The sequence below is a fragment of the Patagioenas fasciata genome, chromosome 13, assembly GCF_037038585.1.
Source record: "Patagioenas fasciata isolate bPatFas1 chromosome 13, bPatFas1.hap1, whole genome shotgun sequence".
Classification (NCBI taxonomy): domain Eukaryota; kingdom Metazoa; phylum Chordata; class Aves; order Columbiformes; family Columbidae; genus Patagioenas; species Patagioenas fasciata.
In genome coordinates this window covers 3,777,540-3,791,077 of record NC_092532.1, presented here as the reverse complement: position 1 = coordinate 3,791,077, position 13,538 = coordinate 3,777,540, and the positions used below count along the sequence as shown (strand labels likewise).

At 46.7% G+C, this 13,538-nt stretch overlaps 1 protein-coding gene across 1 annotated transcript; it reads right to left on the bottom strand.

Moving 5' to 3' along the window:
• Window positions 1-2,198: 2,198 nt before the first annotated feature.
• LOC136107305 (borealin-2-like) lies at window positions 2,199-9,908 on the bottom strand. Its single transcript, XM_065848270.2, has 10 exons — window positions 9,697-9,908; window positions 9,313-9,441; window positions 7,777-7,817; window positions 7,377-7,437; window positions 6,699-6,766; window positions 5,882-5,949; window positions 4,607-4,705; window positions 3,504-3,636; window positions 3,190-3,276; window positions 2,199-2,395 (listed from the first exon to the last, which is right to left on the bottom strand). Exons 1-10 carry the CDS (start codon window positions 9,842-9,844, stop codon window positions 2,348-2,350), a joined length of 882 nt encoding a protein of 293 aa, XP_065704342.1. The 5' UTR covers window positions 9,845-9,908; the 3' UTR covers window positions 2,199-2,347.
• Window positions 9,909-13,538: the final 3,630 nt, after the last annotated feature.

The following is a 13,538-nucleotide window of genomic DNA, read 5'->3' as shown; positions in this document are numbered from 1 at the left end:
GCTTCAGGATTTACCTCCTTAGAAACCAGAGTGTGTACTCTATAAACTTCTTATCTCCTTAATTTCAAATTCCTTTTCTCTGGGGAACTGAGGAAGGACTCGTGGTGAAGTGAAGGGGCCAAGGGAAGGTTGGTCGCTGTATGTGGTGCAAGTTTGTCCCGTCTCAGTCCTGGGCTGGCACTAATTTAGGCTCCTGACAGCATCTTTTAATGAGCGGTGACTTCAGTTACCTGCATTATCTGTATTTCCCTTCACAAAGTAGTGTAGAAAAAAGTCACATAAATTGACAATGTGTACTGTCTTGGTCTCAATATTTAAGTTACTAATGCTTGAGTAGTTTACTGATGAAATTTAATACTTTAACTAACTGGGCCCATGTGACTGTCCTATGAATAATCAAATACCTGTGAGCATTCTAAGTAATAAACAGCTGCAACTTAGGTACTTTGTTAGAGGTGGTACTATAACCACGAGTATCTCTGTATGCTGGGGAGGAAGAAAATGCCACCACCAGAACTGCATTAAAACCATTTTTTAGTGGATACCTTCTAATATCTTTAATATTGGCCTCAAGAAGCCAAAAGGGTGGTCCTGTTGAGCTCATTTTGTGCCACCTGTTCCTGCATCCACAGTGACTAAAACTGACTGCAGGTTGACTCTGGGAAGTCTGATCTGTCCTCTCACCTGTGTTTAGTTTCCCAAGGTGTCACCAGCGAGCGTCTGTTGGTGACCATGGTGTGGTGCTTGTTCACAGGACGGGTGAGGCCAAGTTCTTTTGAAAAGCAGGTTTGCAAGGAGGGCAGCAGTAACCAGTGGAAGGTTACAGCTGCGTGAACCCTCTCTTACCAAATCTAAAAGGAACATTGTGGATATAAAAAGAATTCCAGAGGGTTCCTTGCTCAGTGACAAGTCCTAAGGATGACCTCAGCTGACTGAAGATCCTTGTGCTTCAGCACAGTGAACATCCTGTGAACTCACTGTTGTGTCAAGGCCCAGAAACACTTTCCCAGCTCTTCGTAAGAACCTTTTAGTCACAAAAAAGCTGATCTCTGCATCACAGCTCAGAAAACACTCGAGATCAGGCTGGATTACACACAAGCAGCTCCTCCTGTGATCTTATCACAATAACAACACAGGCCTGTCTTACAAAGCGTACCTGAAACTGGAAAAGCTGCAGGCTCCGGTACTGCACTGCAACTCGGGTTACCTCGGTGAACAGGTAAACCATTCATGGTGAAACATCCATTTAACTGCAGCAACCAACAGCTGATACCCCAGTGATGGAGTGCTCGTATTAACTTCAGGGAAAATCGACATTAATTCAGGTTAAACTACTGAGTTACAAAACTATTCCTTTTTGTAAACATGTGTAACGTGAATGAGAGACTTGCTCCTGTATTTTCTGGTTTCCATGCGAGAGCACAGTTTTAATCCATGTTTAATAGTGTTTTAACTTCACATTCTTCACCAGTTTTGTCTCCCATGCCTTGGAAAACTTTATTTTTTCCTTATCTGAAACTTGTGACTTTTTGCTTCCTTAAATGCAGCAAGGGTGGAAACAAAGAGAAGAAAAACTAACGCTTTAGTTCAAAGGGCAGGAGTCTTTCATACCACCCCTTGCTGCACTGAGAACACTTGAACTGCAATCACTGGCAGAGAAAAAGCCAAGTGCATCCTCACCTTCTAAACGTACCAGAGCAGCAGAGTGACTGCTGGACCAGCATCTTTACCTGGGAAGACAGGAGAAGCCTTTTCTACACGTTCCTCAAGAGTACACGAGCACTAGAAACCTGGGGTTGACAGCGCAGGTTGAGTGTGCCCGGGTCAGTACTGCACAGGACCAGTGACAAGCGCTGCTCTGTGTCAGTCATACATGTCGCCACACAACTCAAGTTCCTTGCCTTAAAACGCTATTTAAGAATTCAGCTTAATTCCAGAACTAGATTCAAGGAGAAAATGAAACACGAGTAGAAAACCAACACTACATTCTGCTCAGGACATGCAGGGAAGAGGCGTTCAAGAGCTCTATGCTTGGGAATAGTTCTGATGAAAAACAAGAATATCAGGAGTTAAAACTTTACATGCAAGCTGCTCATTTTGTGGTGAACTGAGGCTGGGTGCTAACTAAGCCTTTCATTAAGAAGTTGGAGAGGTGGATTTTCTGCTGCTTTTTGTATCCTTCATAGAGATAACAGGAATTTAATAACACACATCATACTGTAAGCTTTTACTGAAAAAAAATTACTGGGCAGTATACAGCTTTATTAAAACACAGACATTCTCAAAACACTTCAGAGGCAGCAAGCAAGGGCTGTCACGAATATTCTGCAATCACAAGACACTTCCATTAATTCGTTTTAGCTGTTGCTTTTCCATATAGCACAGTCAGCTCACTCTAAGGGGGAAAAAGGCATTTTAGTTCAAGCTGCCCAACAGAATTGGGAAGAAGAAAGAGTCACTATTTATTCTAAAGGCAGCGGTGAGCAAGCGCTCGCCCCACTGCCCACAGAGCCAGGCCACACAAAACAAACCAGCCCCCAGACCTTTAGTTTAACTCAGCTGCATTCAAGTCTAAACACCTGCAAGACTGTAACTGATTAATATTTCTTCTATCTAGATAGATTTCTAGCGCTGCACATTACTTCATCCCAAAGCCCCAGCACCCTCGTCCTCAGGAGAGGTGGGCACCTTGTGCTACAGAGTTCTGTCCCACTTCATCCTGCCTCAAAACAACTCTCTTCCTGAGCCGAAGGTCAGTCACCGTGCCATTGCAGCAGAGAATGAACAGGAGTGTAGTTCTCACTCGGGGACACAGAATAATAGAGGTGATCAAGGAATGGAAACTTGGCTTTGTAAGCCCTCGTGCGTACCCAATGGAGAGCAGCAGTTTGCTCACAGGGCAGCGGGGACACCAGCGTGGTCTGCGGGGACCGAGCTTCTGCCTCCTGTGCCTCGGGCAGTTACCAAACTGCACACACTTGTTTGAGTCATTTACTTTGCCAGGTTATCTGCGTGCAGCAGTCCTTCCCTCCCTGTTCATCCCTCCAATTTACAACCACCAATCCAGGCTTCGCCTCCAAAGGGGTAAAGCACTGAGAATTTGTATTTGTGACAGTATCTCACCTGAAAACCTGAGACTAGGTGTCTGAATATCTATATGCAAGCCAACTTATTTATATGCAAGCTTACCACTAAGTTATGAATACGCTGTATTGTGTCTTGTCTTAGCAGTTGCACATCAATATTATGGAGGTCTCCACCAGCTGTACAGAGTGTCTAAACATGAAAAGAAACAGTTTTAGGATAAAAATTATTCTGAGAGTCTTCATTTGCATGGCCATCTTTCCTGAAAATCACATGCTTCCCTGCTACACAGCAAAACTCTGTTCTTCCTTTTGTTTAGCAGCAACTTATTTAGGGATAGCAAGAGCTATTCCTATCAGACTCTTCACAGTTTATCAATTACTTTAAGACTAAAATTCAAAAAAGGTTTGATAACATACCTGTCCATCAGCCAGAGGAATGTTCACGAACGGAACAGTTTTATCCTGGGGTGCCGATTTACTCCTCAGGACCATGCCATGAACTCTGCCACGACCAGGTTCCGTTCTGCAGACACCGTGGTGCAGTCCAGCACTGGAACACAACAACAGCGTCACCCTGAGCTTCACTCCCTTCGCTCTGCAGGAAGCGGCCAAGCACGAGCTGTCAAGCATTTGCAAGCAGCAGCAAACCCAGCAAACAGAAAGGCAGCGGCGTTAGTTGTTTAGGTACAATCCAGCCCCAGCAGCATCTCCCAGCACCACGCGGTAATGAGTTGTGACCATTAATGCTGCAGTCACCTGCCATCCGGGGTTATGGGCCAGCCAGTGAGCCGAGGTCCGACCACACGGTGACGAGAATATCCACCCTCCCATGGTTTTGGAGAAAGGAAACTTCACGCCCCAGGGTTTCAGATAAGAGGTGTGCTGTGTCTGTCTCCCGCAGATGGGGGTATCAAGAAATACCAGAGGTACAGGGCATGCCTTGTGCCCTGCCAAACTCCTGAGCTGCTTTCGCAGTACAATCGTTCTTATGCCACTTCAAAAAAAGTAAGATTTGGGTGTCTTCTACATGGAAACAAGGCTCTGAAATTCACAGCAGGCCAAGGTGAAACTCAACCACTGGCTGGTTCCAGGATACGGTTAAGTTACAAGTTTTCTAACCCTTCACTTCAGCTGATGACTCTGCCAAAGCCAAGCTTAGGCTCTGAGAATTAGTTTAAGCTGTAAACCATACCTTAACAACAGTGGATAGGAGTAGAATTTATACTCCAAACTGGTGTGGTGGGGGCTGGGTTGGTTGGTGGTTGTTGGGGTGGGGTTTTTTTTGCTCTTTCCTCTTTGGTTTCGTTGTGGTATCAAATCCTTTACCTCCACAGGAACATTAGTGAACATCCCCATTGAAAGTGGGTGGTGTGTCTGGCTCACATCCCTGCTCCCAAATTTAGTGGCAGATCATTAAGATCTATTAAACCTAGGCTGCTGATGATTGATATTAATGTAGATACATAATGTCTTGGTATTTAACACAATTATTCATTTAGAACAAGGTGAAAGACCCTTACCTTTTAGATACCTTTGCCATGGTTTTGAAATTCGTGGCACCACAGTCAGAAGCAAGAGACTTCATGGTGTCAGCCACAGCTGCGGAGGAGTGACCAGACCTAAAGAGAAAAAAGAAAAACAAAGCGGTTGTTGGTTTTGTTGGATGTTTTGGTTTTTAATTGTTTTGTATTTCGTTCCCATCTAGTGCAGCGTTTCAGCAAGGATGGAGAGGGACGGCTGGGCAGTCGGAGCTTGCTGGAGTGACCCAGGACAGATCTTGTCTAAGGCCACATGCAGACACAACACAACGGGAAAGGGCGGATTCTGCTCGCAGAGAAGAGGGGGCGGCAACACCCGAGCTGAGCACAGAGCAGCGTCCCCGGCTTTCTGTCTGAGTGCGCAGAAAGCTTCTTGGGAAGTTTCTCTTTCAGCAAGAATTAATTGTTCTAGATTACTTCTCAGGATGTTTGTTCTGAATCCAGAGAACAACATTTTTCCAGTTTTGGATTTTTGCTCACTCTTATCTCCCTTTTCCCATGCACATTCTGCAGATATAAGGGCATGTGGTTTTGGCCCAGTGAGAGTGCACTTGAATAAAAACAACTTTCAAAGACTGAGAAGTTCGACTTCCCCAGGCAAATCAGCCTTCCCTAGTTTGATTTCGTTGAGCCAAAATTTCTATAATCGCAATTCAAGGAAATAATTAAACCTGGCTAAGATTTTACATTTTTCTTTTAGGCACATTAAACACTGATGCATTATTTAAACTGCATTTCTCTGCAGAGAGCTGCAGCATATCAGAGGAAGTGCCGGTGGGTATGAGTTCACACATGGAACCGCAGGGGTAGCGGCAGCTTCTCAAAAAAACAGATATCCAACAATTCTTTAATTCATCAGATCTCACGGTGAGACTTGAACGCGATCCCTTGTGACTGTAAGTCGCTCTCAGGTGTTTTTGCAACTGCGTATTTTCCTGCTAATGACACCTCCCTTTCAGCTACGTGTGAGGGCACAAGGATTACAGAACAATCTATTGCTCCTAACAGAAAAGAAACGTTTCCCTGCCACACTCTCTTCCACCGAGCATGGTTTGAAATCCGTCCTGGTTCCGCGGGTTCAGCACCGCGGGAGCTGCACCAGCAGCGCGGGGCTGCGCTGCGTCCAAGACCCCGCGGCATCGAGCTGGGTACCAACACGTCCAGGGCCTCAGAGCTCAGCTGCTTTAGCAGAAAAGAGCTTTATTCAGCGTTCACAAGCTCAGGTGAGTTAAATGTGCTCTCAAAGGTCAGTCTTACCGAGAAAGAGGGGTCACTTTGCCACTGAAACCAGAGGCCAATGAAACCAACGACTTCGTTTTGGAAACCTGAAAATGTATATGGAAGACTGCAGTTAAAGAAGTGGTATTTTAAGGCAAGATGATAGTCATTACCATACTGAAAGGATTCTGTTGAAAAAGAAGAGCTCAGCCCCATAGTGCTGCCTTTTATATAGTTCTGCATATACATAAAATGGCAAATACACATTCCAAAACAAGTTTCAAACCACTAAAATGTATTTGTTCATACTGAAGGTCTGTACAAACAACCACCTTTCTAATATACACCCTTCCAACTTGTAAACCCTTATAACTGATGCCTGTAACTCTGCACATAATCTGTCTGTGTTCTCATCCTGCTCCGTGCCGCAGCGTCACGCTGAGCCGGTACCACCAATGCAGCTGCGTTGCTGGGTTCAGGCATGGGTGGACAAGAACGCACAAGCCATTCAAACCCAGAAAAGCACGTTTTAAACCTCACAGAGCGCTTTCTTTTAAAAAAATAAAAGCTTCAGCAAAGAGTGGTTCCTCAAACCATCGAGACTTTTGGCAAGTCAGAAGAGAATGACTACACCGGTATTTGCAAGTCTGCATGAATGAGTTACCAGAAGTGCAGACAGCATATTCCATTATGAAATTAGTTTACTACACAGTATAGCCTTGATTAACTTGTAATACGTTGAATTTAACCCAACTGATTTTGCAAACAAACAGCAGGTCTGGTCATGGATCCCCCAGGGCTCAGAGCAGCCCAGAACTGATTAAATCCTTATGTTGCTCATTCAGAATAAACTTACTTTTCTAGACATTTTCTTTGCAGATGTATGCTTGGCATCTTCATATTGAACAATTGTAGTTACCTTAACTAGAAATACATTAGAAAGACAAGGAAAAATGTCACGAAGAGCACAAAACATCACTTCAAACCCATCTCCCTGGGCAGCGACGTGTCGGTTCTGCTGCCTGACGGGCCTGGCACTGAGTCCAGAGCCAACAACGTGTTTGTCACAGACCTGGTGACACAGGGCAGGAAAAGACACAAGATAACCCCACGAAACAGGATCACATTTCTGTGGCAGCGTCCCTCTCATTGCATATTCTGGAGAGAAATGGTATTGTCCTTACAAACCTCAGTGGGCAGGAGGTCAAAGGGAACCTATGAGAAAACAGGCGACTTTCCAGCCTCTCTCGCCACACCGTAAAGCACCAGCAAGTCATTTATATCTGTCTTTTCTCACCACTTTCAGTGATAAATCCAAAGGGCAGGAACTCTTGTGTTTTAACCACCTCAACAGCAGCACAGCTCATGATCCTCCACAGCAAATGCTGGGGGACCTGTGTGTTATACTTCCAGTTATGCACTTTTCCCTCTTATATCCCTCAAGCTTAACATTCAGTTTACAATTACTCAATTCAAACCAATTAACAAAAAATAGAAATTAAAGCCCAAGCTATATATGAATGGACTGACTTGCCTTTTCTGCTGTTGGTCCTCACCAGTTTTGGGTTGGGTATGTCTTCCAGAGAGCAGTCAGCCTGCAAGAAATGTTCACCCGACACAGGAAAGTCAACAGATTTTGCCCAGTAAATGCATATGATCCTACAAAAGGCAGTGGTCTGAAAGGGCATTTAAAAACTGACCAAAGTGGGACCGGCTAAACAGTAGTTCATTTTTCCAGAAACATCTGGGCTTCTGCCTTCAGATGACCCTAAAGCTTTAAGTACTGCCCACAACCGCACCATGGCTGTCTGTCCAGCCTTTCCGTGTCATCTTCTACTTAAACAGCCAAACCAAATAATTTGTCTGAACTGTTTACAGCAGGGAGAGGAATTCTGTTCCGTAAGCTGTGATAAGACTTGAAAACACACACTTACCACCACAGCAGCAAGAGCCGCTTCCTCCCCTCCTTCCAAACCTGTAACTCAAGAAGGTTTAACTTGTTTATATACTATGACTTGCATAATTGTTATCTGCAGGTTCTTATCCTATGGACTATGAAGCTGAACAAGTAATTCAGGATTGGACAAGATTCAAGTCTTGTAGGACAGTCACTCCTACAAAACAACAATTTAAATCTTAGGCCGTTTCAGCATGTTTAATCTTTGCAAGGATACTAAGCGTAGTCACACAGAATATAACCCGAATTCAAAGGAGAAAAAACCCCATACATTGCTCTGCTGAAAGTCAATGCTTTTGGGCAGAAGCTTTCAAGACAGACATGGAAATACAGATGCAGCAAAGGCTTGCAGCAAACTCAAGTCCTTCAAGAGTCTTAGTTTTGGTGTTTGGGCAGTCCCTGCAATTTCCAGCTGAAAGGCAGACTCCAAAAACCTCAGTTCTCACCAGAGTATTCATCCAACACTGACCGCATCCCACTGCTTAAACTGCTGCATAAATGCAAGGCTAAAATCAAACTGGTTCACTCATCGTCACAGGTAAATGACTGGATGAGGAAGGCTCACAGAATCACAGAACATTAGGGACTGGAAGGGCCCTGTAAAGCTCATCCAGTGCAATCCCCCCATGGAGCAGGAACACCCAGCTGAGGTTCCACAGGAAGGGGTCCAGGCGGGTTTGAATGTCTGCAGAGAAGGAGACTCCACAACCTCCCTGGGCAGCCTGTAGTAAAAGACTTCAGATTAACAGAACACAAAATAGTCTCTGGGGGTGGAATGAACAGACAGAAAAAAGTGCTTAAGTTTTTATGGACACAAAACTCCAGCCTTGTCATGATTCCTTCTCTCTTCAGAAGACTGAGGAGCGCACACAAGGAAAGGTTCCAGGGTGCACACACTGCCAGCTCTACACTGGTGTCACTGCTCAGTCCCTGCACTCAGCACCCTCGCTCACTCACCATGCTCAGCACACACGGCCAACGCTCACAGGAGGCACAGAGTTCACCGGTTTTCTGGTACCGGCCAAGGGCACATCCTGCTGTGCCACCAAGATGCTGAAGGGAGTGGAGCATCTCCCGTGTGAGGAAAGGCTGAGGGAGCTGGGGCTCTGGAGCTGGAGAACAGGAGACTGAGGGGGGACTCATTCCTGGGGATCAATATGGAAAGGGGCAGTGTCAGGAGGATGGAGCCAGGCTCTTCTGGGTGACAACCAGTGACAGGACAAGGGGCAATGGGTGCAAACTGGAACACAGGAGGTTCCACTGAAAGAGGAGAAGAAACTTGTTGGGGGTGAGGGTGTCAGAGCCTGGCCCAGGCTGCCCAGGGAGGCTGTGGAGTCTCCTTCTGTGCAGACATTCAAACCCGCCTGGACACCTTCCTGTGGAACCTCAGCTGGGTGTTCCTGCTCCATGGGGGGATTGCACTGAGTGAGCTTTCCAGGGCCCTTCAACCCCTGACACTCCGGGTTCTGTGAGCTGACACACGTCCCTCGCAGGTCCCACCGCACTCACTCACTCAGGAAATCTTTCCTTCTCATGTTCCTGACAGCAACCGGCATCTTCAGCAGCTCCACCGCAAACGCTTTCTCAGCGGTTTGCAAGAGCGAGCTGAGCTCTTCCTTCATCTCCTGGATGTGTTCCTTGGCTTTAAAACAAAACAGGTTTTTACTGCCACACACGTTATGCATTTTCAGGTACAAGCGCTGCTGAAGCCGATTAAAAAAAACGAAGTGAAGCAAACGTGTCACCCCTAGCAACCGCCGGGGGCCGCAGGTGAAAGGCTCCGCAGGCTGCCGAGAGCGCGGGACAGGGGACGCGGGACGGGCAGGGCCAGGGGCGGCGGCTGCACTGAGGGGAGGGCGGTGACCTGAGGCCCCGTGCGCTACCCCCCCCGCCCTACCCTGCTGGTCGAAGTCTCTGAGGAAGAGCGCGAAGCGCTGCTCCTTCTTCTCCCGGCACACGGCCCCGCGCTCCGGCCCCACGCCCGAGTCGCTGCTGCGCCGCTTGCCCGCGGCCTTGCGCACGAACACAGGCACGGCCGCGGACATGGCTGCCGGCCCGCGGGACACTCGCCCGGCCCGCGGGGCTTTTGTAAGAGCGGGGGCTTCTCCCGCCCCTCTGCCCGCCCCCGGGCCCGGCAGACACACCTCCGGGGCGGCCCGGCCCGGGAGCGGCTGCGGGCTGCGGGCTGCGGGCTGCGGGCCGCGGGCCGCGGGAGGGGGATCGCGGGTGCTGGGATCGCGGGTGCCCGACCCGCGGTGCTCGGGGCCGGGCAGACCCACAGGGGCCGGTGTCCACGCCCGCGCTGCCCGGCGGCGCAGCGCTAATTGTGTTTTGTTAATTGGATGGGAACGGGGCCGGGGCCGGGCCAGCGCGGGCGGTGCTGGAAACCTCTGCTGTGTGCGGGGTCCCTGGGCGGAGCCAACCTTTGTTTTGGGCTGTTTCACTGCTTCTCAGCGTGCAGAACACGCTTCCGAGCTCTGCCTGCTGCAAATGATGGCAGGTTGTGTAAATCTCAGGTGAAGAGAGTATGTAATAAACGTATGGAACGTTAGAAAGGCATGGCGACATCAGCATTGAACATACGAAACTGTCCAAAGCCATACCCTTAAAAGCAGAATTCCTTGCAGAAACTTACCATCTTACATGCATCCAAACAGAAAATCACACCAGAGGTATATCACAGGTTTGGCACAAATGATCAACCCGGTATTCCTCATTGACCAAGGAACTGTGCAAAAGGAATTTAGAAAATGTTTAAAGCACTCGTGGTTTCGCACAGTGCAGGCAGTGGATGTCACAAGCTCTCTAAGTGAGGTTTTTCTGTATCACAGGTGTCTGGCTCGGTGTCCTTATCTCCTGCTCCAGATGGGACAGCCTGTGTCACTCAAAAAAGCTGTGAAAAATCTGACAATTCATTATATAACTATTTCTATATCGAACCACGTTCTCATTTGTAAAACAACCAACCTACTCCCCCAAAACCCAGGTAAATGTTTCTGCTCCAGAAAACACTCAAATACCTGATACAAAGCAGAGCATAGCCTGCTTTTGCTTTTTAGCAGTGCGGACACACGCCTGTGTGTCCGGGGAAGAACAACCAGCTTCCCTTTCCCTACATTTCATTTTCTTCTGAATTACCGAACAGCACTAAACTCATTCTGAGGTGTCACTGCAGAAAGACAAGATTGTGTTGCTGTGTAAGTTTAATCTCATCCAAGCCTTGTAATAAGTTTTTTGAAAAGGAAACAGCTGCGAATACCAAACAAACCCCTCGGCAAAGCTTTGGGGCCACGGCTGATGAGCCTGAACCACTGACGGATCCTCTCTGTGAGGAACGAAGTCTGGCTCGCTCGGCTCCTGCTCATAGCACCTTGCAGCAAACACACAATTGACCAGGAGCATAAAACATGTCTAAGGCCATCTCTATGTCGTCCTGCGTTGGTGGGGAATAGTTCTGTGGTTAAAAGTGACAAATTTCAAGTCCATAAATTGGAGTGATGCAGAAATGAATTATCTGGTTCATGGATCAAAGTAAATCCCAGTTTGAACACGGAGTTAAATGCCCCACAATCCAGCAAGGGTTGCTTCGGCGACACAGGAAATTGAGAACTATTACCTTTTTTTAACATGTGCTTTATTATTTGGAAGTCTCATACATCTGAAGTACCATTGTAAGGAGCACCTGTAGGAAAATCAACCCCAGAAGCATGCATTTGAAAGCAAGGATTGTCTGTTACTAATGAAAGATTTCAGACACATGGAAAATAAGCCTCTTCTCTTAGCTTTACAGGATTGTTCCACAAAAATGCACATGAACCTTATCACAGTACCTACAAATATTGTGGATGGACAATAGAAATCACCACCCTTCCATATGATACACATCGAGAACAAATCGTTATCCCTTATAATGTCAGAAACATAAAAGGCACCAGAATAGAATGTTTAGAAAAAACTCAGTTTATACTGTTATATTTTGATGTAAAAGCGTAAGAATTGCTGTCCCGACTTCAAACAAAAAACCCTTTCACACCTGTAAATTATAATTAGAAACTTGTAAATCTTTAATTCTTTTTCCAGAAGCATCAGGTGCAAATGCAAGGCAAATATAAAATCTATTGACTTATTAGATTACAAATACTACCCCATGAAAAAGCTGTAGTTACAAAAGTATAAAAAAATACTCTAACTGCCATTGTTAGATCTCAGCTCCAATCTACAGGGCATTGCGAGTCCAGAGCCAGGTCTGATTTGGACACATTCCTAGAATAGGAAAGTGCTGTTTGTCTTGGTTTTACATCTGACCTCTTCCTATGGTTTTGCCTCCTGGGTTTGTTTATCAGTGCGTATGAAGAATGCCAGGCGGGAGTGCTAACAGCTAAAGGGTTGTATTAAAGGACAGCAGCAATGTCAGCATTCTCAGTCTGCTGGACCCGAGAAGTCCATTTCTCCAAAGACCAACGCACCATTTTGTCCCGTGAGCCCCCTTTTTGCTGCAGCCGTTTTCATTGCGGCCCCGTGTGCGCTGGCAGGCGGTGCCGAAGTGCTCGGTTCTTCTCCCAGCCTTCAGCAAGGAGCTGTGACAAGCGCAGCGGCTGCGAATGCTGCGTCACAGACGGGTCGCTGCTGTTGCAAGGACAATGATTGGCAACGTCTTGTCTTCCACACGCCATCGATTGGCACGTGCTTTATATAAACCACACGGTGATTCTCTAACCCTTGGCTTTAGAAACCTGGATCAGCACAGGATGTTGAACCAGCTACAGAGGCAGCCTAATGACGCGCTGGTAGACATTAAAATGAGTTCACTGCTAAATAGTAACTTAATGACTAGATTAAATGAGATATGCTTAATCAATAAACTTCGTAATGCTGAGCCTAAGGCTGACAAATGCTAATGCTTTGATGGCTGAATGCTGGAACTCTGCTCCTTCAGCCCGTTATCAGTGCCAGCAGAAGGGTCCAGCTCCAGAGAAACGAGAAACGGAGCCGCCTCTTGTGCAGGGAAAACAGCACGGGTTAGTAGAGTACTACAGCTGTACTGCTGAACCCCTGCTTTAGCGCAGGGTTAACGAGCACTCAGGATGGTCCAGCCAGCAGTATGACGGGAACATTCACGGGTGAGCTGCACTATGGTTCTCTCTACGCTCAGCACAAGACGTTTTCCTTTAGAGACCTTCTCGTCCATCAGAACTCCCAGCACCTCCCCTGGTCACAACAGCTGTTGGTCTCTGCCTGCTCCAGCTGGCATGTAGCTCCAAACAAATGTTCCCCATAGACAAAGCGGTTCTGAAATAGTGCTGTATTTTAGGATTAGCAGCACTTGCATCTGCTTTGAAACAGGAACTTCTTACGTTCCATGTCTATAAAAGCTGTGAGTTAACAGGAGACTCGTGGCATTGTTACCAGAGGAAGCGTTCAGTGCTGGGATAACATGTTGAATAGCGAATATTCCTCATTATATTTCAGCTTCATAAAAACAGGGTTCAAGCAGACACCATGTTTTCTCCTGTGATAAAAACTATCTATTCCACTCATCATGCTGCGATGGCAGGAATTATTTTAACAGAAGTTCAAAGGTATCTGCACACATCTGCAGAAGATCTGTTGTCTTCAATAAGCACGCTGTACCCACATGCTTAATCAGATTTGGAGAACGCTTCATGCTTAAGAACAACAACAAAAAATTCAACCAAACAATACCTGTAATGTAGGGGTTGGAGTTTTTGTTTAGCAGAA

What these genes read in the sequence shown, in the direction of transcription:
- LOC136107305 (XM_065848270.2), bottom strand. Translation starts at nt 9,844, where the DNA reads ATGTCCGCGGCCGTGCCTGTGTTCGTGCGCAAGGCCGCGGGCAAGCGG. An exon ending in AAAGTGACCCCTCTTTCTCG is followed by an intron (nt 4,706 to 5,881) that starts GTAAGACTGACC and finishes TTTTCTCTTTAG; the next exon opens with GTCTGGTCACTCCTCCGCAG. An exon ending in TTCCTCTGGCTGATGGACAG is followed by an intron (nt 3,277 to 3,503) that starts GTATGTTATCAA and finishes TTTCATGTTTAG; the next exon opens with ACACTCTGTACAGCTGGTGG.